Below are 26231 nucleotides of genomic sequence, written 5' to 3' on the forward strand. Positions count from 1 at the left end.
TGAACCCAGGTCCCCCACATTGGAAGTGCACAGTCCTAACCACTGGACCACAAGGGAGGTCCTGAAGAATAGTTATTTTAAAATCTACTGTATTCTGATAATTCCACCATCTAGATCCCTGGTTGAGTTGTTCCCATTGTCTGTTGATTTATGATAATGTTTTGTCTGTTCTTGTGCCTAGTTATATTTTATTCTGCATCCGATGATATATGTGAACAATTAAGGATCTAACTTGAGATCTAGGATGATGTTTTCTTCCTCCAGAAAGAATTTACATTTGCTTCTAGAAGTTGGCTAGAGGCATTAGCAATGCCAGGTCATGTTAATTTGATTTCAAGACTTGGAGTGATTTAAAACTGAGCTTTGGGCTTCCCAGGTGGCTCACTGGTAAAGAATCTGCCTTCCAATGCAGGAGAAGCGGGTTCAGTCTCTGGCTTGGGCAGATCCCGTAGAGAAGGAAATGGCAATCCACTCCAGCATTCTTGCCTGGGAAATCCCCTAGACAGAGGAGCCTGGCGGGCTTCAGTCCTTGGGGTCACAAAAGAGACAGTGCCGGCAAAAACTGAGCTTCAATGCCTGCAAGATCAAGTTTTATTGTTTTACACTATTTTTCTAGGGTGTAATCCTTGTATTCTCAACCCAAAATATGATTGTTATCAGAGATCTCCTCCTTGGCAGGGCACAAATCTGATTTTACCTCCTGGCTTGCGAGCAAAAAGCTTTGTATCTTCTCTCCCCTCAGGGGGAAAATTTGTCCCAAATGCCCTGCTCATGCTTCAAAGTTTCATTCTTCTCCAGGTCTTAGATCCATGATTCTTCCTCATGTTGTTGAAGCTCCAATTCCTTTGAGCAAATGATTATGTTTTTGCACAGCCTTCCTAATTGTCAGTGAAAGGGTTAGTCCTAATTACTTAGACTACTATTGCAGAAGCTTTTAAATATAAATTGAATGGTTTATAAAATGGGTCTAAATGTTTTATCAGTCACTTCTATGAAGAACACTTCTCAACAACAGAATCTATTTAGATTTGGAGGATAAATAATTATTAAAATCTCTCAAACAGAAATTGCATATAGCTATCTTAAACATAAATCCAGATATAAAATATTATCCATGAAAGCAAAATGAGGGTCTCATTAAAACATTTGAATGATTTCACTTGCAAGTTTTTACAAATTCAATGTTTAACAACCTTTGTATTTTATTTTTTCCTTACAATTATATAACTTAAAGAAAATATCTACTTTTTAACCAAAGACCATAAAAATGCCCCCAAAGCCTCTGTAGTTTACCCCATAGTGGTGAGTACCCACATTTGTCATGAAGGAGACCAGAGTTTGATTCCCCAATGGGGAGGCATAGAAATCTTTTTGGGGCTTCCCTGGTGGCTCAGACAGTAAAGAATCTGCCTGCAATACAGGAGACACAGGTTTGATCCCTGGGTCAGGAAGATCCCTGGGAGAAGGGATTGGCTACTCCCTCCAGTATTCTTGCCTGGATAATCCCATGGATAGAGGAGCCTGGCATGCTACAGTCTATGGGGGTCTCAAGGAGTTTCACATGACTGAGCAACTAACACTTTCACTTCACCATGCAAATATTACTATTATATATGGACCACTGCATAAAAATAGTTGATAAGGACTTTCCTATCAACTTATTTCACATCCCCTTTTTCCTTCTAATAACTCTCAATTTTCATCATAGAAGATGAAAATACAAGACTTTTTTTCACATAGGTTTTGTCAAGGGATAAATCTACATGACTAAATGGTGATTGGGAGGGAACTGAAGACAAGACTCCCAGGAACTTGAAGGAAAGATTTGCCTTCCTGAGAAAAATCAATAAACCCAAGTCAATGTCCACTTTTTTCATTGGATGTGATAACTTCATTCCTTGTAATACAAGAACTGCTGCAGCTATGTATGACCATGACCAAATATGGCTGATATGCTGAGGATAGTAGAATGGAAAGCTGGAAAGCACAAAGGCTCCAAAAACTTGCTGAGCTATTGAACCAACCCAGAACATATCTACTGTTGTATTTCTGACTATACCAGAAAACGAAGGTCTTTAGTATTTCAGCTCATCCTATTTGAATCTTCTCTTTCTTGCAACCTGGATGCTAATAGAGCTATTATAGTGGTTTTAAAGCATGGTCCCCAAAGTATTTGACATTTATTGAATGTCAAATACTATAGAAAGGTAGGCAGCTTCTAGAAGCTGGAAAGGCAAGGAAATGGATTCTCCCCTTGAGCCTCCAAAGGGAATGTAGTTCTACAGGCTCATTTTAGATTTCTGACCTTTGTGCTGCCTTAAGCCACAAAATTTATGATAATTTGTTACAGCAACAAGAGGAAACTAATACAGTGATTACGAACTTGGGCGCTCCTTATCAGCCTCCTAAGTTTAAATCCTTCTACTACTTACTGAATATGAGACCTTGGGTAAATTAAACTCTCTACTCTGCAGTTTCATCTCAAAAAATGGGATGATGGTAACAGAACCAAACCTGCTGGGTTGTCATGGGTTTAAATGAGAAACTACTTAGGAGTATCTGAAGCTTCATAATTTAAAAATAAATGTAACCATTGTTCTGCTAATATTTATAATTTAGTATATTTGTAACTTCTCTCCTATAAATCAAAGTTTTTTTTTTTTTACATAGTCATGGAAGAGGAAGGGTGTGAGAGCCTCTACCTACAGCATCTTATTTGATGCCACAACCAGTCATAAAATAAGTATAATTTTGTTTTCATATGCGAAAACTGAGGCTGTGGGAGGTTAATTTTTCCAAGTGACATAGCTATTAAGAAGACAAATCAAAGCAACTTATTCGCCATTGCATTCACTACACTTATTTGCTGGGATGATGCATCAATATGTGCAAATAACCACTGCAGTGGGCACTCCTAAATAATGAGGACTCTAGACAGACTGACACTAGGTCACCCTATCTTGACCCTCACTGGCACAAATCCTAGCTCTTTAACAGCAAACGGCTGGAGGCAACGGAAAGAGACACCCAGTCGCAGGAGCCCTGCGGGAGAGTGGTGATGGCAGGGCTGGGATGAGGGAAAAGGAAGGTGGAGTCACTGCGAGGACGTAAAGGCGGGGCCTGCGTGGGGAACGCCCCGGGCCAGAAACGGGGGCTGGGCCTTCCCCGAGGCCAGTGCGCGGCCGCGGAGCTTGACCCGCCCATAGCTCCGCCCCACAGGAGACTCGGCGCCACCATGGAGGAGTACCATCGCCCCTGCGACGAGGTACCGCCCCTCCGCCGCGCCCGAGCGACCCCCGCCTCCGCTCGTTTCGGCGCTTTGTCTCGGCAGGGTGGTCTCCTGGCCCCAGCAGCCAGGAGAGTTGGGGTGCAGCGTCCCCCGTGCCCAGGTCCTCTCCACAGGGCCTGGGATCCGCCCCTCCCTTCTCCGGCCCCCGACCCGAGGCCTTGAGGGTGGGGTGAGAGTCGGGATGGCAGTGGCGACTGGGAGCGCTGGGGGCTGGCAGTGGGGTCGGGGCCGAAGGTTAGAAGCCTTGACTTGGGGTGCGTGTGGTGGCGGGAGCCGCCCGTCTACAGGGCGGGCCTTGGGAACCGGTCTTCCTGGCTGCTTCCTCTGCCCCTTGGTGTCCCCAAAGCAGGTGCCACATCCCTGCCAAGCGAGGCCCTGGTGGCAGAGCCAATCCCCCTCCCGGGCACTCTCGCTGGGGTGGTTTGGAAGGAGGTACTTTATGGATTAGGAGCCCTTGCTTATTGATTCAGGCTTCCCAAAACCTCACCAGAAGCCTGTGATGTCAATTGTCATCTTCCTGTTACCCACGGGGGACTGTGACTTTCATGGCGGCTAAGTCAAAGTTAGAACTGCCAGAAATGACAGCCGCTCCATTTGAACTCAGACCTCAGACTACACAGCTCCAACTCTGGCTTCTCTCTAACCAGGAGGAGGATGAGGCCTGTTGGATCCCAGCATAACCTGTGACAGGGCAGAACAGACCAAGACATTTTCTGTCCAGTGGTAGCCACAGGTGAATGGTGCCCTGAAATAAAACTAGGCAGGCACATGGTGGAGGGGCAGCATAAAATAGTGTATTATTAGGGCCCTCGAAGGGCGTTCTGGACCATTCATCTTTAAGATGTGGGCTTTTGCAGAAGCTAAGATCACGTTTAAACTCAGGCTTCTATGATGCAGGTGGCATACATGCTTCAAGGTTAGTGGTTTTCTTATTTTAGAAATTGAAGCATAAGCAATTTCATCCTCAAGGCATATCCCCCAAAAGTACCAGTCTCCTGACTCCTGAGAGGGTTCTGTACTGCTGCTGCTGCTAAGGCGGTACCCCCTAAATGCCTGTATTATAAAAGAAAGAAAATTACATGTGTTACCATGGCCATCCAGTACAACCTGATTCCCTGGTGACCTTCCAAATTGAACGGAAATGGACATTATTTAGTTTGTAGACCACTTTTGAAAATAGATAAGGACCTTATTTGAAGGTAAAATTATTTTAATAGGGGCAGTTGTGACACCTGTTTTCATGATTATTCTGATGATTTAGGGTGTTGGGGAATTATCTGGTATAATTAAATAAGGTGAAAATACTTTAAATCTGTACTCAACAAGGTACTTATTTTCAGAATTTACTTGGTTTTTTAACTATTTTGTTGTATAGTGGGATTTACAAACATGCTGATGTCATAAAGCACCTAAAAAATATCTCCATGGAAACAAGTCATGTACTACCTGAAATGTTTTGGTTTAGACTGCGATCTTATCACATAACCTATTTCTGGACTCTAAGACATTTCTTAGTCATTAATAGTTGTTTTTAACTCAAGATTGTATCAGGCCACTCCCCAAGAAAGACAAAGTTGCCAGACCTGTTGTATTATGGGCATAGATTAAAGGTCTAAATATTATTTATATGTTATAAAGTGACAGTAATTTGGAATGATCAAGTATTTTCATAAACTTTAACTCAGGAAAGCCACATAAATTGCCAAGCATAAGTTAAGAACAAAATTCAAACTTATCAGCATTCTTTTTTCATGGCCTCCCTCATTATTTAGTCACAACTATTTCCTGTGTTCTGATAACATATCATATGTCTATCTCCTGTTTCCTGAGCTTTACAACACAATAATCTGCAGTCTGGGTGTTCACCAGAATCACCAGGAAAGCACTTTTTTTTTCCTTGTGCTGCCCATATCTTTGTAAAAAAATTTTATTTTATGTTGGAGTATAGTTGATTTACAGTGTTGTGTTAGCTTCAGGTGTACAACAAAATGATTTAGTTATACATATATGTATTCTTTTTCAGACTCTTATCCCATGTAGGTTATTATAGAATATTAAGTTGAGTTCCCTGTGCTATATAAATAGGTCCTTGTTGATTATCTATTTTATATATAGTAGTGTGTATATGAGTGCTCACGCGCTCAGTCATGTCTGACTCTTTTGCGACCCTATGGGCTGTAGCTCACCAGACTCCTCTGCCCATGGAATTTTCCAGGCAAGAATACTGGAGTGGGGTGCCATTTCCTCCGCCAGGGGATCTTCCCAATCCAGGGATGGAACCCTGATCTCTTGCATCTCCTGTGTTGGCAGGTGGATTCTTTACCACTAGCACCACCTGGGAAGCCCCATGAGTAAAGCACTTTAAGAAAAATGTTGCCTAGGCTCCGCCCGTGGAAAAGGCAATGGCATCCCATTCCAGCACTCTTGCCTGGAAAATCCCATGGATGGAGGAGCCTGGTGGGCTACAGTCCATGGGGTCGCAAAGAGTCAGACATGACTGAGTGACTTCACTTTCACTTTTCACTTTCCTGCATTGGAGAAGGAAATGGCAACCCACTCCAGTGTTCTTGCCTGGAGAATCCCAGAGACAGGGGAGCCTGGTGGGCTGCCGTCTATGGGGTCGCACAGAGTTGGACATGACTGAAGCGACTTAATAGCAGCAGCAGCAGGCTCTGCCAGAGATCTAATAAGTGAAATCTCCAGGGAGGTAGGTGGCATGGCATTTTGCGATTTTAAAGATCAAGGTGGGATTAGTAGCCTCAGTAATCTTAATGCCCCTTTTCACTGTGGTCCCATCACTAATACCTGTCTAGGCCAGCCTAGGGTATTCTGTGTAGCATCATAGCTCCCAGGAGAAGGAAGTCTGTGTTGAAAGCCACTATATCTTTTGTTTTCCATCTTCAGGTTGGTTTCAATGCTGATGAAGCCCACAATATTGTTAAAGAGGTGAGTTATATATCTTGTTTATCTTGAAGATTGATGCATTGGTGAAATTTTTTAAAACTCTGTTTTTACTTTCAGTACAAAGTTAAAAGCCTGAGTATTAAAACAAGATTTTTAATATTCATTCACTAATTCTTTATAGGGCTGCTTCTGTGTTTGTTATATTGCATGCTGTCAGTCATATTGTATGCTCTCAGGCATCTTGGGGCCTGAAACGGATATTTAAGTGTTGATCTAGAATATTGGCTTGCTGTTTTCTAAAGCTGATTTTCTGTCTTTTGAATAAAATAACTTTTATTCCAATGGGGCCAAATATTATTTTAAATGTTTAATAGTTCAGAATCATGTATTAGAACTTTATAGCCAGGAATATTTCATTATTAAAACAAAATGCAGGGTCTTGCTTAGCAGTCCAGTGGTCAAGATTTTGCCTTCCAGTGCAGGGGGCATTGGTTTGATCACCCTCCCTGCCCCAAATAGAAGCAATATTGTAACAAATACAATATAGAGTTAAAAATACTAAACCACCTTTAAATTAATTTTTTTAAATGAAATCATGATTTTTAAAATGCAAAGTTTTCCATACTTTGACAATGCAGAAGCACAAATGAGGGCACTGGGGAGGCAGAAGATAGCATTGGTCATGGGAGGGCAGGAGTGATAGCAGCCTCCTTTTTCAAAGTGGAGAGTCAAGAAAGACTGTCCTTGCTGGATGGAACATGAAGCAAAGGATGCTGAGGTATTGGAGGAGTCTTTTCAATGGTACCTGCTTCTTTACACACATTATGAACCACATGAAAAGACTAAAGAGTGAGTAGAAGGAGAATCAAATATCACCTTTGTTATTGGTTAAAAACTAGATTAAAGATTGGGGCTTCCCTGGTGGCTCTGTGGTCAAGAATCCACCTGCCAATTCAGGAGATGTGGGTGTGATCCCTGGGTTGGGAACATCCCCTGGAAGAGGAAATGGCAACCCACTCCAGTGTTCTTGCCTGGGAAATCCCATGGACAGAAGAGCCTGGTGGGCTACAGTCCATGGGGTTGCAAAAGAGGCATGACTGAGGGACTGAACAGCAACAGGAAGATTAGAGATGGGAGCTTGTTTTTCAAACTGCGTACCGGTTCAGTTCAGAGGCATCCAGGGAAAAGTTAGAGTCAGCAGAGAGCAACACTTAACCAGGCTGGTGCCTTTTGTTGGTTTGGGTGAAGAGGGAAGGAGAAAGTCAATACTCAAGTCCAAGGCATTTGGAGACTGGCTCTCCCAGATGAGAAGGGTGGAGCACCAGCAGGTAACTTGCTCCCCCTCCATGGGGAGGAATGATAACAGGTGGGGCAAGAGGCCAGGGATGATCAGGAAAAATCCTCTGTGTGGAAGGAAACATCCAGAGTAGAAAAGAAATATGCTCCTAATGGTGTAAATATACTGAAGTAAAAATAGTGAATTCACTATATTGTGGGGACACGGTTGGGGGACAGGAGGTGGCAGGTGGTCACAGGGAACTAAATTTTCATGTCATAGCAATAAAAACATTATCTGGAGATATGTAAGGGACCCTTAAGAGATTTAAAAAACCAGTTGTACCCTAAAAGTGTTTGCTCTGCAGAAGGGGGCTAAGCATAGGGGGGAAAAAAGTAGGGAGGAGAGGATTTTTGCTTTTCATTGTAAACTCTTCTGTTGGATTTTTCAACCCACATGCAGAGGAGCTCAGAGCAAGGACTCTAAGAAACTATGGAGATTGGCAAAAGATAAGAAAAACAAAAATAGTGAATTCACTATATATTCACTGTACTTAAATAGCTTATTCAGGTAAAAGAACCATGCTTCTTAAAATGTGATACACATACTTAGTGGTGGTTAGCTGGTCCTAGAAGCCACTGAGTGTGTTTTAGGGCATTAGTTTTACTTCCATACTTGCAAGAAGGAGTTAAGTAATATAAATAACCATTTTTAAACACAGATAACAAACGGATACAAATGGATACACTATGGAGTCAAAAGCAAGCTTCATTTGAAACTTTCATATGAAATATGAGACTTGAAAGACATCTCAGGTTTCCCACAGGTGGCATTTCACTACTAGTCTATTCTTTTTCCTCTCCCTGAGCTAACTCTGTTTGCTATTGAGACATTAAAAAGTTGAGGGAGAGAGGTGGGGGAGGGAGGGAAGGTGGACAGAGAGGGGTGGGGAGAGAGAGCGCTACAGAAAACATTTCAGCACTTCCCAGATGACTGTATAATTTCAGGAGGCATTTTTGTTTTTCTTATCTTTTGCCAATCTCCTTATTTTGTTAGAGTCCTTGCTCTGAGCTCCTCTGCTAATATATTTTTCCTACTGAAGTCTTAGAGCCAGTCACTCATCAGTGATACACATATATTTTATTCATTGTCAGTAATAGAATTTGCCACAAACACATTTTGGTAGAAAAAGTGGGTTACAAATGGAATTAACTTAGAGCTTAATCTGAAGTACATTTGATTCAGGATGTCCAGAGAGTATATCAAAGCCAATATTACTTCAACAGCAAACATGTATGGAGTGCCTGCTACGTGCCTGACTTCTGAGTTTGGCCCTGTGGATACAGAGCAGGTTAAGGACCTCATTATCTAGTAGATCTCCTGGTTAATAGTAATGAAGAGGCTAAATGTTAATTAATAGTAATTAGCAGGGTTATTTACAATGGCATCCACAGGCCCCGGATGTTTCTGTTGTCTCAAACAGAACCTGAAGTGGTCCTATTAGATAATGTGAAAGGGAACAAGGGCTCTTGTTTCTCATTAAGGTATGGCAGTCTAGGGAGAGGCAGAGGTTTCCCAAAGACTGCCAGCTTGGGAATGGTAAAGCCAGAATGAAATTGCTGCCCCACTGGCCCTTGGGCCACTAACTCTCCTAACTCTTCATGTTATTGAACATCCTGGGAGAATAATTTGAGCCACGTTACTTTCTTCAGTCCCTCTAAATTTCATTTCTCTTTTTACATTTTATGATTAGTGAAGATATTATACCATCCAGTTTAGGATTCCATATTAATTAATGCCTCTTACAGGCAGACTCTTTTCTGTCTGAGCCACCAGGGAAGCCCATTAATGCCTCTGCATGCGTGCTCAGTCGTGTCTGACTCTGCAGCCCCATGGACCATAGCCCACCAGGCTCTTCTGTCCTTGGGATTCTCCAGGCAAGGGTACTGGAGTGGGTTGCCATTTCCTCCTCCAGGGGATCTTCCTGACCCAAGGATTGAACCCGCATCTCCTGCATTGGCAGGTGGATTCTTTACACTGAGCCACCAGGGAAGCCATTAATGCCTCTGCTGCTGCTGCTGCTGCTGCATTGCTTCAGTCGTGTCCGGCTCTGCCTCTACTATAGTCCAATTGTAGTAAATGAAAGCTGTGCACCTGTGTGTATGTCTGTCTTATTAAGCTGGATTCTGTGAATGAACTCTCCTGGCTCTATCACTTGAATTAAAAATAGTAGCAGCCAGATAAGTCAAGAGAAAGACAAATACTATATGATCTCACTTATATGTGGAATCTAAAAATCCCCAAACTCATAGAAGCAGTAGAATGATAATTGTCATGGGGTGGGGAAAATGTCAGTCAGAGGGTACGAACTTCTAGTTATAAGATAAATAAGGGACTTCCCTGGTGGTCCAGTGGTTGGGAAAATAGGGGTTTCAAGAGATGAAGTCACTTGCAAAAAGGTCACACAAGGGTGGGAGTGGTGAGTCTTAAAGTGAGTCTTAAAGCTGAGTCGTAGAGTCTTAAAACCTAAGACTGTGGTGGTACACCAGTGCTCTTCATCAAGTATCAGAAGTGGATGCTAGTAAACACTGGAAAAATATTTAACTGTCTATTTCTAGAGTGCCTGAAAAGTAGTGTGTGTTGATGATTCACTTTTAGTGGTAGGTGTGCTTGCTCTTTGATAGCTAAGCAGTTATATGGATGAAAATATAATTATTGTACATGAGAAATATATTTCTTCATTGGCCTCCTTTGTTTCTAGCATCTGAAACCTAGGTCAAGTCTCAGCTGTTGCAAAGCCATTCTTTAACCAGTTGATATCACCCTTTTAAAATCACCCCCCCCATAATCATTTTACAACATAACTTATCACCCTGCATTGGTCTTCCTTGTGTGATAGAGTTCTTTTATTAGCTTCTCTGCTAGGCTGTTGAGTTCTTTACAATAGAGGCCATGTCACATTTATCTTTATGTGGCCCGTAATATCTCAGAGTGAGATAATGCATGCAGAAATGCTTTGAAAATTCTCCAACAGTTAGAGAAAATGCATAATAAATATTTACCAGATGCATATTTTCTAAAATGTTTTATTGGGTTATAAGTATATTTTATATTTTGAATAAATCTTTTCCTGCAATATGTGTATAATTGTCCTCTGCCCTTTTAGTGTATAGATGGGGTCTTGGGAGGTGAAGATTATAATCAGAACAATATCAACCAGTGGACTGCAAGCATAGTGGAACAATCCCTAGCACATCTGGTTAAGCTGGGAAAAGCTTATAAGTATATTGGTAAGTATTTGTGTCCTTCCTCATTAGTTTAATCACTTTAGTCTCTGTGGTTTTCTCTGAATTTAAAGAATGTAAATGAATGATAGACCCTCAAGTTGAATACTAATAGGGTGTGAAGGACTTTTCACTTATTCATCCCCAAATAATCTGTGATAATACCTGAAAGATGGAGATCTCTTGCTACTCAAAAGCAGTTTTGCTCCTGCCAACCATCTGCTTGTCTTGGTAGCATCACCTTTTACGTTTGCACTGGTTATTTTCACTGAAACCGCCTCAGCCCTACTGTCTTTTCAGTAGGATTGTGAGGTGACACATAATATGGATTTTCTTTGTGTCTGAATTTTGCCTATGGGACATGGCACATGATTTGGCCCACTTTTTTCCTACAGTACGATTACCATTGGTTATGGCACTGGGCAACAAACAGACTGGATCCAGTGAGTTCACAACTGTGGTAATAAATCATCAAAATGAGAGACATGTTTTTCAGTTGATTCACTGAATGCTTTGTTTTATGTTATTTATTTATTTATATAGCATTTACTGCTCTGAACTCACTTACTTTTCCTTTTAAGTGTTCTCACTCTGCATCTTTATTTTTAGTGACCTGTGCAGTGGTCCAGAGGAGTCCATATGGCTTTCACACAGCCAGCTCATGTTTTTGGGACACCACATCTGATGGTAAGAGGCTTTGTATGTGCATGCTAAGTCACTTCAGTCCTGTCCGACTGTTTGTGACCCCATGGACTGTAGCCCACCAGGTTCCTTTGTCTACAGGATTTCCCAGGCAGGAATATTGGAGTGGGTTGCCATTTCCTTCTCTAGGGGCTCTTCCTGCCCCAGGGATCGAACCCGCATCTCTTATGTCTCCTGCACTGGCAGGCAGGTTCTTTACCACTAGTGCCACCTGGGAACCCACCATTTCCTTCTCCAGGGGATCTTCCCGACCCAGGGATCGAACCTAGATCTTCCGCATTGCAAGCAGACGCTTTAACCTCTGAACCACCAGGGAAGCCCTAAAGAGACTTTAAGCTGACTCAAACAAAATACAACTTCTAGCAAAGTTAAATAGTGGTCCTTGTTATGAAATCTTTATTTATCTCTACTTAAATTCCCACAAGACTTGATCAACAGAATTGCGTTATACCTAGTGGCAAGTCTGCTATCAGACAAATAGGAAATGGGAAGAGTTAATGGGTTGTAGGAAACATGATATTAAAACCTATGAAAAATGTATATATATTCCTGGTAATTTTGATGTTTTGATGTTTCTGAGTGCTTTCATTGTGTGTTTTCAGGAACCTGCACTGTAAGATGGGAGAACCGAACCATGAACTGTATTGTCAACGTTTTTGCCATTGCTATTGTCCTGTAGCTGGCTAAAAATACTTGGCCAAAGCCATTAACCTAAGAATTTGTCAGTGTATCCTTTCTAAAAAGAGTAACAGTTACTTATTCATATGCTAGATGACCAGTGTGCAATATGCTTCAAATTTATCAACAAAAACAGAATAGTGCAAGCAAGCAGTCTCATAGGAAGTTGGCAGATTTTCTCATCTTCCATACAGAATCATTTAAACAGGGAAAACTTAATGTTAGCAAAAAACAAATATAGAAATATGGCATGACATGAAAATACACTCTTAAATTTACACCAGCTTTTCACTAACAATGTGTACGTAAGGAGATGGGGAAATCCATGCAGATAATTAAATTTTCTTTCAGCTAGAAAAGTTAACAGGGATAAATATATGAACAAAAATGCTGCAAGGATAACTGTGGAGAAAATGATAAAAATCAGTTAATGCTTAGTTTTTTATTTCTCCTCAGTTGTATGTATGATTTAGTGGAAAGTAATCCCATCCTTTTTTTTTTCCCATCAACTAGTAGCAACTGTTATTATTAACTTGTTTACCTTTTCTGAGAATAGCTAAATCACTTTTTAAATTTTAAAATTCTTAGATTTACATCTGAGAGTGAATTGAATTGGGTAACCTGAATTCCCTAGGTAAACAAAATTAGTTACAGCATATGACAAAAGTATAAGACTCCAACAGCTGCCTTACAATTCATTCATTCCAGATAGAAGAAGCACTTATTGAATGTCTATTATGAGCTATTTTTCTGCTAATCATAGTTATCAATATGCTGTTCAAACTTTCTTTCGGTACCTAGTCAGTTGGACAACATTTATGTCTGGGAAAGAGAAAAAAATGTTGTTTTACAAGAGAGGAAAAAAGTGAATCTGGTTATCCAAGTAGGAATAAGCAAATGAAAAGCAATTATTACTGACAGAGAATTATTGATGTAATTTTAAGAATGGCTCCTAGCAAGCAAAAAACTGCATAAAATATGCAACTCTTAGTTAAAGGCCTTATTATCAGTTAATACACAAGTAGTAAATTCCATCATTGCTTTAGTTACAATCATCTGTAAATAATTTTAACTACATGAGGGGTTCAAATTGAGTAAAGTATAGATTAAAAGTATACAATCATTAGCAGGTTATTGAATATCTCAGGGCTTATGAAATGTAGTTAAATTTGTGAAAGAAATAACTGATAAAAAATTAGGGTACACAGCTGGCCACCAAATGCAAAGTCAGTCTGTTATTTAACCTTGAAAACAAAATCAATTTTGCATATTACCACTAATACGTGTAGGGAGTGGAACCATGAGTCATTGAATTCCAGGGGGAAAGGAAGGCTTAGTGTTGACAGTGTTAAGAGAGTATTCTTGTAGGCATGCTGTGTGCATGTTTGATATTTTGCCGAGTAACAGTAATTGTTCAATGTTGAAGAAGATGATTAAGAAAATACAAGGATAGAGTTTAATGCAGTGATATACAGTTTGGCACATTAAATTTTTCAGTGATTACCTTTATGTTAGTTTATGCTGCTGGCTTTGGTGCCCTTGAAGATTATAATAGTGACCAAAATATATCTGTGCAGTTAAGGCTCGCTTTTGACTATTGTTATTGAAGCCTGATTTTAAAAGAATAATAATCAAAAATACCTCGTGAACTTGCTATCTGCTCTGTTTCTAGTTAAAATGTAATAAAGATTATCTTCCTGCACTGTACGTTTGCTTCTGGATGATCATTGAATAAGAAATGACATCGTCTTTAAGAAATTCTAAATAATAAGAATGGGGACATGAAATGAATGTTGGACCACAGAGATACGTTGTACAGAATAAATGCCATTAAAATAGCAACCCAAACACTGGTGTTCACTGGGTGAACACCGATGTTAACATAAATAACAGCTCCTATTTTACGCCTTCTATTATTTTTTAACAAAAAATTATTTTAAAAAGCAGTATAAAATATATTCTGTAACTATTTATTAGCTTTTAATAACTATTTGTGGCAAGGAATTTTGTCCTATTTGTCAGCTTGCAATTGAGTTGTTGCTGTTTTGTGTTTTTTTAATTAAGGACTTAAAAGTATGTAAAATTAGGGTATTCAGCTGTAAGTACTAACTTGGATTTTGGTAAAGCTATAATTTTATGTTTGTAAAGTACCAGTATACAGCCCTAAATGATGGCAACATCTCATTACGTTTTCTCTGATAAGAAGTACTTTTTTGCTCTTCTTTCCAAGTTGGGTGTTATCTAATTATGAGTCACCGAAAGCATTTTCATCACCTACAGTTGTCATCATATTTTTAAGGTACTCTTACGATGCTGCAGATTGTATTTTTAAAGTTTGAGTAAAAAACTATATCCTTGATAACAGGTTTTTAAAAGTGGGATAAAAATCTGTGATTTGTGTGTGTGTGTGTGTGTGTGTTAAAGGAATTAGGTCTTTTTTTAATAACAGACACCAAAGAAAAGTTTGAGAGATGAATTGAAAATTTCACCCCATGTACTAGAATCTACCCAAGGGGGACTTGTTTTATATTCAGAGGTAGAGTTATATTTGTGGCTAAAGAGGCTTATAGTTTCAGTGTCTAATAATTCAATGAAATTGACCTTTGAATATTTACTAAACTCCCTATAAAAGCATCTTAAGCATTCAGCCTTTCCAAGATTTAGATAGCCACCATCAACATACAGGGGTCCAGGAGTTTCTAGTCTACTTTGTCTAATTGCAAATCCCGTATTTCTCACTGTCCAGGAGTTTCTAGTCTACTTTGTCTAATTGCAAATCCCGTATTTCTCACTGTGGTCCCACTCAGTGTCACTCCATGTCATCCTTGAATATGTAGGAAATACTGACAATCCAGGCCTAATTAGAAATGGCCCCTAATTACTTCATGAAGAGCGTCTCTTCCCAAAATGGTTTTTAAGGATCTCGGAGATGAAGCTGGAACTTTGTATAGACATTCATAGGCACCACTGGGATCTTCCCTAGAGGACATAAACTGTGGGCAGTTACCTCCCTCTGGGATATGCTTTAAAGGTGAAGACTGTATGGGGAAGTGTCTTTGCAGTTCTGCCTAACCAAGTCAGGGAATTTGATGCCTGGGCTTAGCCAATAATGTGTATTCAACTTGCTTCATGCCAAAATAAAGCTTTTTTATTTTATTGAATGCTTTGTCTTTTTAGATGTTTTTCTGTATGCCAGCTTCTAACTTGAGATATCTCCATTCAAGCTTCTCAGCTCAGAATTTTACATGAGGCAGCATTATTACTTAATGACAGTTCTGTTGTTTTCAATCCCTATAATACCTTATAGAGAAAATCTCCATGAAAATTAATATTATATCATGTACTAGCTTTTCCTTAATTTTTAATTTTGTATGCTAGGAATTTAGAGTAAGCTGCACATGCTAACATAGGCTTCTACAGATAATGCTCATGGAGAGTACCACTCAAAATGGTCAGGACTACAGTTGTGGTCTCTTAATAATTAAAGCGAACTCATTCTTAAAGGGCCAAGTAATAAATATCTGAGACTTTATAGGCCTTTGCAGCTATTCAAGTATGCTATTGTAGTGTGAAACAGCCCAAGATAGTATGTAAATGAATGCGCATGACCATGTTCCAATAGAACTTTATTTACAAAAATAGGTGGACAGGCTGGCCAGAGTTTACCAACCCCTGTTTAGAGTAAGAGGTGTTTCCTAGCCACTTTAAAAATTATACCTTAATTTGAGGACTTTTTTCTTTTTATTGTTCTCAGTTATAAACAATGGTATACAGGGTACTTTCATATATTATGTTTTTATTATCTTGGACTCAGAGACCTTACCAATAAACCAAACCTGTACTCTGCTTATTAAAAGAATGAAGTCAACTTTTCCAAAACTGAAGTATTCATTTTTTTTCTAACATGTGGGATCTTAGTTCCCCAACCAGGGATCAAACCCATGGCCCCTGCATTGGAAGGGCAGAGTCTTAATCTTTGGACTGCCAGGGAAGTTCCAAAGTATTCATTTTTTGATGTATATCACGTCACTTTTTACGGTGTACAGGTAATTTTATATTGTCTTGGAGTTCATTTTACAACCTTATTTGAAAGAATATTATAAAAAGGTTAATGTTTTATTTACTGATTTTTGGTTTTTTTTTAATAGCTAAGATGGACATCTCCTCTACCAAGAGAGTCATCCATGCACACTGAACGTGGTAGTCACTCATTCAGTGCCTCCTGCTAGAAATCATACCACACGCACGCACACAAACACGAAATGGCACAGGCCAAAGATAAAATGACTACCCCATAAAAATTTAGGGGAAGTAGATGTTCTTTACCCAGGAATGGCTACATGTTACACGAGGCATGAGCACCTGACCCAATGATAGTTTATCCCTAAATTTATTTTTAATCCATAAGGTGGCTGGGACACATTTGGTCAGGCTAAGTAATTCTCTCTGAATTTTGGTTTGTAAAATGAGAGTATTATTCAACAGGAGAAAAAGGGAAGATGGAAAGCAGAAATCTTGTCAAGGACTCATCCAAGTTTTCTTATTAGCAGAAATATCACAGCTGCCCGCTCCTCTCTACCACCCTCCAACCCAGGGAAGACATACCACACTTCAGATACCAGCAACACCAGCAGCAGTGTTTAGAATGGTGTCAGCAGCAAATGTGGCAGAGGGGGTGGTGTATGTATAGGCAGGGAAGAGGTTGATGGCAATGGTCTGGTGGTCAGTTTAGAATCACCAGCATAGGGAGATTAAAAACAGAACAAAACCTGTACATAAATGTTCATAGCAGCATTGTCAGTAACAGCAAAAACCTAGAAACCACTTTGTCCGTCAACCAGTGAATAGTTTAACAAACTGGTACATACATGGGCTGTTACTCAGAAAACACACAGAAGAACTTGTATGAATCTCCTGAGAACTATGCTGAGGGAAAAAGCCAATCCAAAAAGAGTACTGTTATGATTCCATTTATATAACATTTTGAAACAAAAGTTTAAAAAATGGCAAACAGTGACTACCCTGGTGGTCCAGTGGTTAAGAACCCACCCTCCAATGCAGTGGTTAAAAGTGAAAGTGAAAGTGAAAGTGTTAGTTGCTTCAGTCCTGTCTGACTCTGCAACCACATGGACTGTAGCCCACCAGGCTCCCCGTCCATGGAATTCTCCAAGCAGGAATACTGGAGTAGGTCACCATGCCCTCTCTCCAGGGGATCTTCCTAACCCAGGGATCAAACCCTGGTCTGCTGCATTGCAGGCAGATTCTTTACCATCTGAGCCACCAGGAAAGCCCCGCCATTGCAGGGGATTCGGGTTCAATCCCTAGTTGCAACTAAGCCCAAGAACCCCAACTACTGATTACACTCACTCCAGAGCCCATTCTCCACAACTACAAAAAGCCTGTGCCACAATGAAGACCCAATGTAGCCAAAATTTTTAAAAATAATAAAAATTAAAATGTCATACAGATTAGTGGGTGCAGAGGTTAGACATAGTGGAGGAGGAAGAAGAAATGTGCAGGAGGGAGGTAGGTGTGTTATAAAAGGCCAACATGAGGAATTCTTGTGCTATTGGGACTGTTCACTATCTTGGCTGTGGTGGTGGATACACAAACGTACACATTATAAAATTATGTAGAACTAAATACAAATGAGTACGAGTAAAATTGGGGAAATCTGAATAAAGTGGGTGAAAAGAAATACTTTCAAGTCAGAAAAAGACAAATACCATATACTATCACATGTGGAATCTAAAATACAACATAAATGAACTTGTCTGCAAAACAGAAACAGGCTCACAGACGTAGGGAACAGACTTCTGTTTGCCAAGGGGAAAGGAGATGGGGGAGGGCTGGATTGGGAGTTTGGGGATACAAGCTATTATATGTACACTGGATCAACAACAAGGTCCTACTGTACAGCACAGGGAACTATATTCAATATCCTGTGATAAGTCATAATGGAAAAGAATATAAAAGAATATATATAAATACATAACTGGGTCACTTTGCTGTACACCAGAAATTAACACAACATTGTAAATCAACTGCACTTCAATTAAACAAAGAAATACTTCTTGTTAATGTTTCTATTAGTTTTCTATTGCTGCTTAAACTCGGTGGTCTGAAAACAACCTGAATTGACTCTGTTACAGTAAGTTTTAGAGGTCAGGAGTCCACAGTGGTCTTACTGGGCTGTGTGCATGCATGCATAGTCGCTCAGTCGTATCCGACTCTTTGTGACCCCATGGATTATAGCCCACCAGTCTCCTCTGTCCATGGGATTTCCTGGCAGGACTATTGAGTGGGTTGACCTTTCTTCCTCCAGAGGATCTTCCTGACCCAAGGATCAAACCCACGTCTGCTGCATTGCAGGCAGATGCTTTAACCACTGAGCCACCAGGGAAGCCCCTTACTGGGTTAATGTCAAAGTTTAAACAGGCCTGCATTCCTTCTGCAGGTGAGCATCCTTTTTTTTTTTTTTTTTTGGCCTTGTCTAGCTTCTAGAGGCTATGTACATTTCTTTGTTAGTGGTTCCATCTTCAAAACCGGAAGTGTAGCAATTTCAAATCTCTTCTCTTTTCTGATCTCTGCTTCTGTCATCTCCTCCTTTGACTCTGAGGTGCCTGCCTCTTATATTTCCCTTATTAGGACCCTTGTGATTACACTGGGTCCACCCAGGACAACCTCCTCATCCCAAGAGCTTTAATCACATCTGCAAAGTCCTTTTGCCATGTAACATATTTACATGTTCTGAGGATTGATAAGTGGATACCTTTAGGCATCATTTTATTTAGTACAACTCCATTATCACAGGATGCTGCATCTCGGTGATTTAAAAAATATCAGAAAATGACTCAGTATCAGAAAAGAAATAGGGAATATTAAAGATTGTGAAGTGTTTGACAGCACATGCTCCTTCAGATGGAGGCTACACCTCAGCTCCAGTCATTATTAACATCTAGAAACAAGGTTTTGGGGTTCCCTAATCTTCCAGCTTTGCAAGAAATTCAGAAATACGTGTGAAGTCTCTCAATTTCAAAGCCTCAGTATTTTTCAACATTGGTATTTGGACCTAGTGGTGGTGGGGGTTGGGGGTGGGTCTCATAACTAGTATACCTCTTCCATTCCTGAGTTCTGAACAAATTAAGAGACAGGGAGAAAAATTAAAACCATTAAAACCAAAGTATCACCTTTCTGAGAAATACAAATATTATATGATATCAGTTACATGTGGAATCTAAAATATACAAATAAATTTGTTTACAAGACAGAAACAAACTTACAGACACAGAAAACAAACTTATGTTTACCAAAGGGGAAAGAGGGTGAGGGAGGGATAAATTAGGAGTTTGGGGTTAGCAGATATAAACTACTATATATAAAATAGATAACAACTTGTCCTACTATATAGCACAGGGGACTCTACTCAATGTCTTGTAACAAACCATAATGGAAAAGAATATGAATAATATATAATACATGGATCTGTATAACTGAATCACTTTGTTGTATAATACACCAGAAATTAACACAATATTGTGAAACAACTATACTTCTGTTAAAAAAAATCATAAAAATTTTAAAAATGACCTTTATGTTGGAGAACGGGACTGAGGGGAACTGGTCTTATTAATATTTTAATATTTTGGCTTCCACTGTGGCTTAGACGGTAGCCATGTCTGCAATCCAGGAGACCCAGGTTCAATCTTTCCCTGGGTGGGAAAGATTCCCTGGAGAAGGGAATGGCTACTGACTCCAGTATTCTTGCCTGGAGAATCCCATGAACAGAGAAGCATGGAAGGTTAGAGTCCTTGGGATCGCAAAATGCCAGACACAATTGAGTGATTAACACTTTCACACTTTCCAGGGGCTTCCTGGTGGCATGGTGGATAAGAATCTGCAGGTCATTGCAGGGGACTCAGGTTCGATCTCTGGTCTGGGAAGATCCCACGTGATGCAGAGCAACTAAGCCCATGCACCACAACTTTTGAGCCTGTGCTCTGGAGCCTGGGAACCACAACTAATGAACCATGAGCCACAACTACTGAAGCCTGCATGCCCAGAGCCTGTGCTCTGCAACAAGAGAGCCACTGCAATGAGAAGCCTGTGCACCACGGTGAAGAGTAGACCTTGCTCACTGTAACCAGAGAAAAGCTGGTGTGCAGCACTGATGACCCAGCACAGGCAAAAATTAATAAATAAAGTATACTGACCCCCAGAATTAGAGTTACCATCCAGTCATAAGCATAAACACTCGCTGTCTGATGAATCAGGAAGAAGAAGCACTCTACTTTCCAGGTCAGGAATGAGTGAGAGAGTAAAGAAAGATCAGGAATGTTAAGGAAATTAATGATTCTCCACATGGAGAACCATATGAAAGAGAACACGAGTGGGGATTAAGCACTGCTCCTTTAACACTTGGCACTGATTTCGATATATATATAAATATATATATTTTTAAGCACTGTATAGCCTAACATTGTACAGGCCAAAGAAAACACGTCTGTGGGTTAATGTGGCCCATGGGTCATTAATTTGTGTCAGGTTCACGGTCTACCAGCCTCTACCTTCCCCTCCCACACTATCCCAGTCTTCTCCCCCATTAGGCTGATGCAGCGGGCTCTGTGATTGTTCCACCAGTAGTCAACAGGCAAGGGGAAGGAAATTAAGTCAGCTATTGTCTGGCCTTAAGGCCAACGCAGTATGTCAGGAAGCAGCTATTACTGTTGCAATCATGATAATATGATCTAGAGAGTTACCACAGAACTACTGTTCTATGAATTATTGGTATGCTCTTTTTGGAGGGTACTTCAGCAGCATCTATCAATTTTTTAAGTGTTATGTTCCATGATCACAATTCTTAAGATCTATATCACAGAAATAATAATATAAATGGATAAAAACAAAAATTTTCCTTGCAATACTGATCACAATTCTTAAGATCTATATCACAGAAATAATAACATAAATGGACAAAACCAAAAATTTTCCTTGAAATACTCTTTGTAAAAGCTAATTTTAAAAGAAGAAGAAGAGAACAACTGAAATGGCCACCAATAGGGGAAGAGAGAACTTGTGAAGAAGAAAAGGGAAGTATCACATGTCACCTTATGTATTATGTGGTTAGAAACAATCATATATTACTTTGAAAAACTTATTTTAAATTTTACAGTACACGAATGCACTGTTTTACACCAAGCTTTTCCACATAACAAAAGCTTAAAAGCCCCTTGCTCTCCATCTTGTCCTCTTTTGATCTCCTATCCTGCCATCCACTCCCAAGGGTAATAGGAACTAATAATTATTGCTATTTTGATGTATATGGTTCTATTTCTTTTCACATTTATATACATATATGCATGTATTATTGTGTATAATGCATATTCTTCTGCAGATTGCTCCTTTTAGGCAACAGCATGCCTTTGGGATTTCTTTTTTTTCTTGATGTCAACATATACAGAGTCACCTTGTTGAGTTTAGCTGCTATATTGTATCATATAGTATGGACAGGCCATAGTTTATTCCATTTCCTATTGGTGGACATTTAGGTAGTTTCCAGTGTTCCACTCTTACAGACAATGCTGATATGAATACCTTTGCTCAAACCTCCTTGTGTCCATGTGTGAATGCTTCTCAAACACTTTAAAAGTGGAATTATTGGGTTATAAGATGCTGCTGCTGCTGCTAAGTCGCTTCAGTCGTGTCCGACTCTGTGCGACCCCATAGACGGCAGCCCACCAGGCTCCCCCGTCCCTGGGATTCTCCAGGCAAGAACACGGGAGTGGGTTGCCATTTCCTTCTCCAATGCATGAAAGTGAAAAGTGAAAGTGAAGTCACTCAGTCGTGTCCAACTCTTTGCGACCCCATGGACTGCAACCTACTAGGCTCCTCCGTCCATGGATTTTCCAGGCAAGAGTACTGGAGTGGGGTGCCATTGCCTTCTCTGGGGTTATAAGATGAGTACCTTTTAATTCTTAATAGATTCTATTTTTTTTGTCATTTGTCTTCAGAAGAGAGAACAGAGTTAAGACTCTGGAAAACAGCAAGCACATATATCTGTACATGGGAAAGAATTCCCTCTGCCATGTATAAATATACAACATATACACATATAGCTAAAGAGATGCTGTGCCAACCCTTAAAAAGATCCATTCTAAAATGGAATTCATTGTGAATCACAGTATAGCTCCCCCAACAAAGCACAAAAATCATACACACTGGGCCTGCTCTTTTTGTCATGCTCAGGGTGTCACACCTACCCAGCTCTTTATTTATGATTATGTGTATTTATGTGTGTGTGCGTGTGTGCTGCAGAGAACTTGCAGTAGGTCTTCTTCTGGATGACTGTCCTGAACAGCAAGTGTTCAAGACAGCAAGTTCTGTGGAAGTAGGAAGGAAATGTGTAAATGTAAGAAATATAGTAGAGCTTGAATTATCTGGAACTCATGACCGGTAAGTCTAGGGAGCCAAGAAGAAAGAAAATCTAAGGATGCCATGGGATTTGGTTTCTCACTGGTTGAGAGGTTTGTTAAAGTATCTAAAATCATATAGAGTGGGTTTCCCTGGTATTTCAGTGGTTTAAGAATCTGCCTGCCAAGGCAAGGGACACGGGTTTGATCCTTGATCCAGGAAGATCCCAGATGCTGCAGGGCAACTAAGCCCATGCACCGTAACTACTGAGGCTGTGCTCTGGAGTCTGTGAGCTGCAGCTACTGAGGCCCGCATGGCCTAGAGACTGCGCTTCACAGGAGAAGCCACTGCAGTGAGAGCCCATGCGCCCCAGCGAGGAGGAGCCCCCGCTTGCTGCAACTAGGAAAAAGACTGCAGCCACAAAGACTGAGCACAGCCAAACATAAAATGAAATGAGTTACGATTAACATGAAAAAAAAGTCACACAGAGCACCACTCACTGGGATCAGCTTCATTAAGGCCTGTAGCCTTGCCTCTCTAGAGTCAACAATGGCACTTGACTGGGAATAACAAGCCTCCATTTTAGTTTTGGCTCTACCTCCGGTTGCCTACATGATCTTGAAGTAATCATTTCATCTTTCTAAACAGTACTTTATTCATCTATAAAGTGAAGAGGGAAGGTTAGGGCCTTTGTATCACAGAATAAAAAATCCAAAGCAACAGTCTGTTCATCTAATATATATTTGATGCTAAATCAACTGTTTGCATCTGTCCAGAAGCTTCTCTGGTAATTGTTCCCTTCATAGTATGTTATAGGACTTTACAGAATTAAGATGGGATAAATAGAAAATCCAGCCAAGCCTGGCACCAAGCAAGGGAGCAGGTTCAAGCAAGAAGTTTGGCTTAAAGCTGGCCATGACCCAGAAGCCAGAAAGACAGGAGAGTGATCACCGCCTGAGGCCAGTAGCCTTGGCAACACTGGATCATATTCTTCTCCACGTCAGCCTACAGGACATATCTTCTGAGAAAATCCAATTCTACCTATGATATTTACAAACTGCTTGACACTTTCCTTTTAATGGTTCAGGGCAGTGTCAGAGGAGGGGCCTTAGAACTCTGTTCTCTTGTTACCATTTTTTCCAGTATCTCCCAAAGGTCGTCCATAGACCACCTACAGTGGGAAGACTGGAAGTGACAGCTAAAAGGAAAACACCCAGGCTCCCTGCTTGATGTGCTGAATCAGAGGTGGAGAGTGACATGGGGAAGAATTGAAATTCTCCATTTCTAACATTCTCTTCTGGCGATCCATATGCATGTTAGAGAGAACCACTAACTTTGGGAGTCCACTACATTTACGACACAGTTTAAAGATACGATCTCTAGTTACACAAAATCAAGAATAAGAAATGTGTTGCTTAGGGACTTCCCTGAGAGTCCAGTGGTTAAGACTCTGCTTCCACCGCAGGGGGTGCAGGTTCCATTCCTGGTTGGGGAACTAGGATCCCAAATGCCACATGGTGTGGCCAAAAAATTTTAAAAATTGTAAAAAGGAGCATGTTGCTAGGCAGAAGTAAGATGCAAGCAGCGACGATTTCAAGGGGAGTGGAGATGCCTCCAGCAAATGAGAATCTGAAGCAGGAAACTTAGGGCTGGCCAGACTCCATTCCATTCCAGTCAAAGGAATGGAGTTACAAGGGCTCACTGTGAAGTCATTGAAGCCTAGAGCTGGAGGGAACTTTGAGGTTGCCTTTGTCAACCTCCCAGCCACAAGAGAAATCCTTTCTACAAACACGTTTGGCAGATGGTTATGAGAGGAGGTTGTCCAGGGCCTGGATTAAGGAGTGTGTTTTATATCCAAACCTAGCTGTTGAGGTAATGTATTTTGTGAAAACTGGTCCCCTGGGATGCAGGAGTCACCTGAGTAAGGAAGCATGATCAGATTTCAGAAAGGAAAAACACTTAGAGATCTTTCTCCCAGGGGAACACACCCATGTGCACATACTTCTGGTGGGCACAGGCTTTGAGAGCGGCAACCTTTGCTTGACATCTTTGTTTTGCCTTTTCTTTTTCTTCAAGGCATTGGTCTCCCTGTGCAGTTTAGCTGTGCTGCCACCAGGGGACAGAAGGATGCCATTGAGTGTGTCCTGAAGTCTAAGCTCCAAAGTCTCTTCTCCCTGAGTTGAAAAACCATGGCTCCCTGCTGCCTTTGATCACTTATCCAAGATGGATAGTCAGAAATTTCCAGCTTTTCCCCAAACATTTATAATTTGTTCAGATGGTTAGAATAAGTCAACCCCTAAACCTAACACACTGGAATTCGCATTTCCCAGGCCTCTGAGTATAGCAGTAGAGACAGGGCAGTGACTGATCTGCTTCTTTCACTACCTCTCAGTTGGGTCTCATTTGAACTCCTCAGTGGCCCTTCCAGCCCACCTCTTGCCAAACTCCCAAGACCTACTTTCCTTCTCTAGTCTCTTCCCTACACAGAACAGGGTAAGTTCAGTAATTTATCCAGTTAGCAGTTTCTTAAGTTTTCTTCATGTGCCAGACACCCTGTTCTGGGCTTTTGGGAGAGAAATGAACAAAACTCTCCCCTCGTGGAGCTTACATTCTAGTGGACAGGCAGACAATAAGCAGGTGTGTTCAGAGGGTAGAAAGTACTGTAGAGAAGTCATAAGAAGTAAGCAGTAACACTGGGAGGGGGTGGCTCACGGAGGGAGGGGACAGTATCAAGGCTGCTGTTTTAGACACAATAGTCAGAGCAGACCTCTCTCCTAAAGGTGACATTCCATCTGAGGTCAGAAGGAGATGAGGGAGGAGTCATGCAGAATTGTGACAGAAGGTATCTTCCAGGCAGAAGGAATCATAAGCATGATGATCCTGAGATGAAACCCGGCTTGGTATGTATGAGGGACAAAGTGGCCAGTGTGAGGGACTTCCGTGGAGGTCCAGTGGCTAAGACTCCACCCTCCCAATGTAGGGAGCCTGGGTTCGATCCCAGGCCAGGGAATAGATGCTACATGCCACAACTAAAGATCCTGCTTGCCAAATAAATAAATAAATAAATAAATATTAAAACAAGAAAAGGGCCAATGTGGCTGGAGCTGAGTGAGAAAAGGAAGGAGGTAATGGGAAATAAAACCAAATATGTGCCAGGGGACTTGGTCATATGGGACCATATCTGCATGAGATGCTGCTGCTCTGGTGTTTCTGAGCAGAGGAGGGAGTGATCCCCGTGGCTCCTGTGTTGACAGTGAATGGTAGGTGGGCGGGGACAGAAGCCAAGAGCCCCGACAGCAGGGCCACTGTGATAGTGCAGGTGACAGATGATGGCAGCCCAGACTAGGATAGTCAAGGCAGAGGTGATGAGCAGCCATGGAGGTCAGATGCTGGATACGTTCTGAAGGTAGGGTGGACAGGACTTGAAAATGAGCTGCCTGTTGTGTGTGAGAGAGAAAAGTCAGCGGCAGGTGACTGGGTAAGTAGGGGTTCTGGGTAAACAAATGGAGTCGTTGTTCACTGGAGACGGAAGGCTTGGGGGACAGACAGCAGAATCAGAAGAAAATGACAGCAGACTCAGAAGAGGGTGGGGTCCTGGAAAGTCCAGTGAGGAGAGTTTCGCAAGGAGAAGGCTGTGATCAACTCAGTCATGCCCTGAGGAGGTGGATGGCAACCCTTTTGGCTGCAG

General features: G+C 41.0%; 1 protein-coding gene across 1 annotated transcript; it reads left to right on the plus strand.

Moving 5' to 3' along the window:
* Positions 1–3086: 3086 nt before the first annotated feature.
* DYNLT3 (dynein light chain Tctex-type 3) lies at positions 3087–13840 on the plus strand. The gene is made up of 5 exons (XM_040266319.1): positions 3087–3265; positions 6194–6235; positions 10636–10759; positions 11363–11440; positions 12058–13840. The coding sequence occupies exons 1-5, from the start codon at positions 3236–3238 to the stop codon at positions 12132–12134; spliced, it is 351 nt and encodes a 116-aa protein (XP_040122253.1). The 5' UTR covers positions 3087–3235; the 3' UTR covers positions 12135–13840.
* Positions 13841–26231: the final 12391 nt, after the last annotated feature.

This window comes from Oryx dammah, unplaced genomic scaffold (genome assembly GCF_014754425.2).
Source record: "Oryx dammah isolate SB20612 unplaced genomic scaffold, SCBI_Odam_1.1 HiC_scaffold_23, whole genome shotgun sequence".
NCBI lineage: Eukaryota > Metazoa > Chordata > Mammalia > Artiodactyla > Bovidae > Oryx > Oryx dammah.

Bases quoted from the DNA above. Each gene is read 5' to 3' on its own strand.
- DYNLT3 (XM_040266319.1), top strand. From the start codon at position 3,236: ATGGAGGAGTACCATCGCCCCTGCGACGAG. The intron at 3,266-6,193 runs GTACCGCCCCTC...TTCCATCTTCAG, and splicing joins ACCATCGCCCCTGCGACGAG to GTTGGTTTCAATGCTGATGA. The intron at 11,441-12,057 runs GTAAGAGGCTTT...GTGTGTTTTCAG, and splicing joins TTGGGACACCACATCTGATG to GAACCTGCACTGTAAGATGG.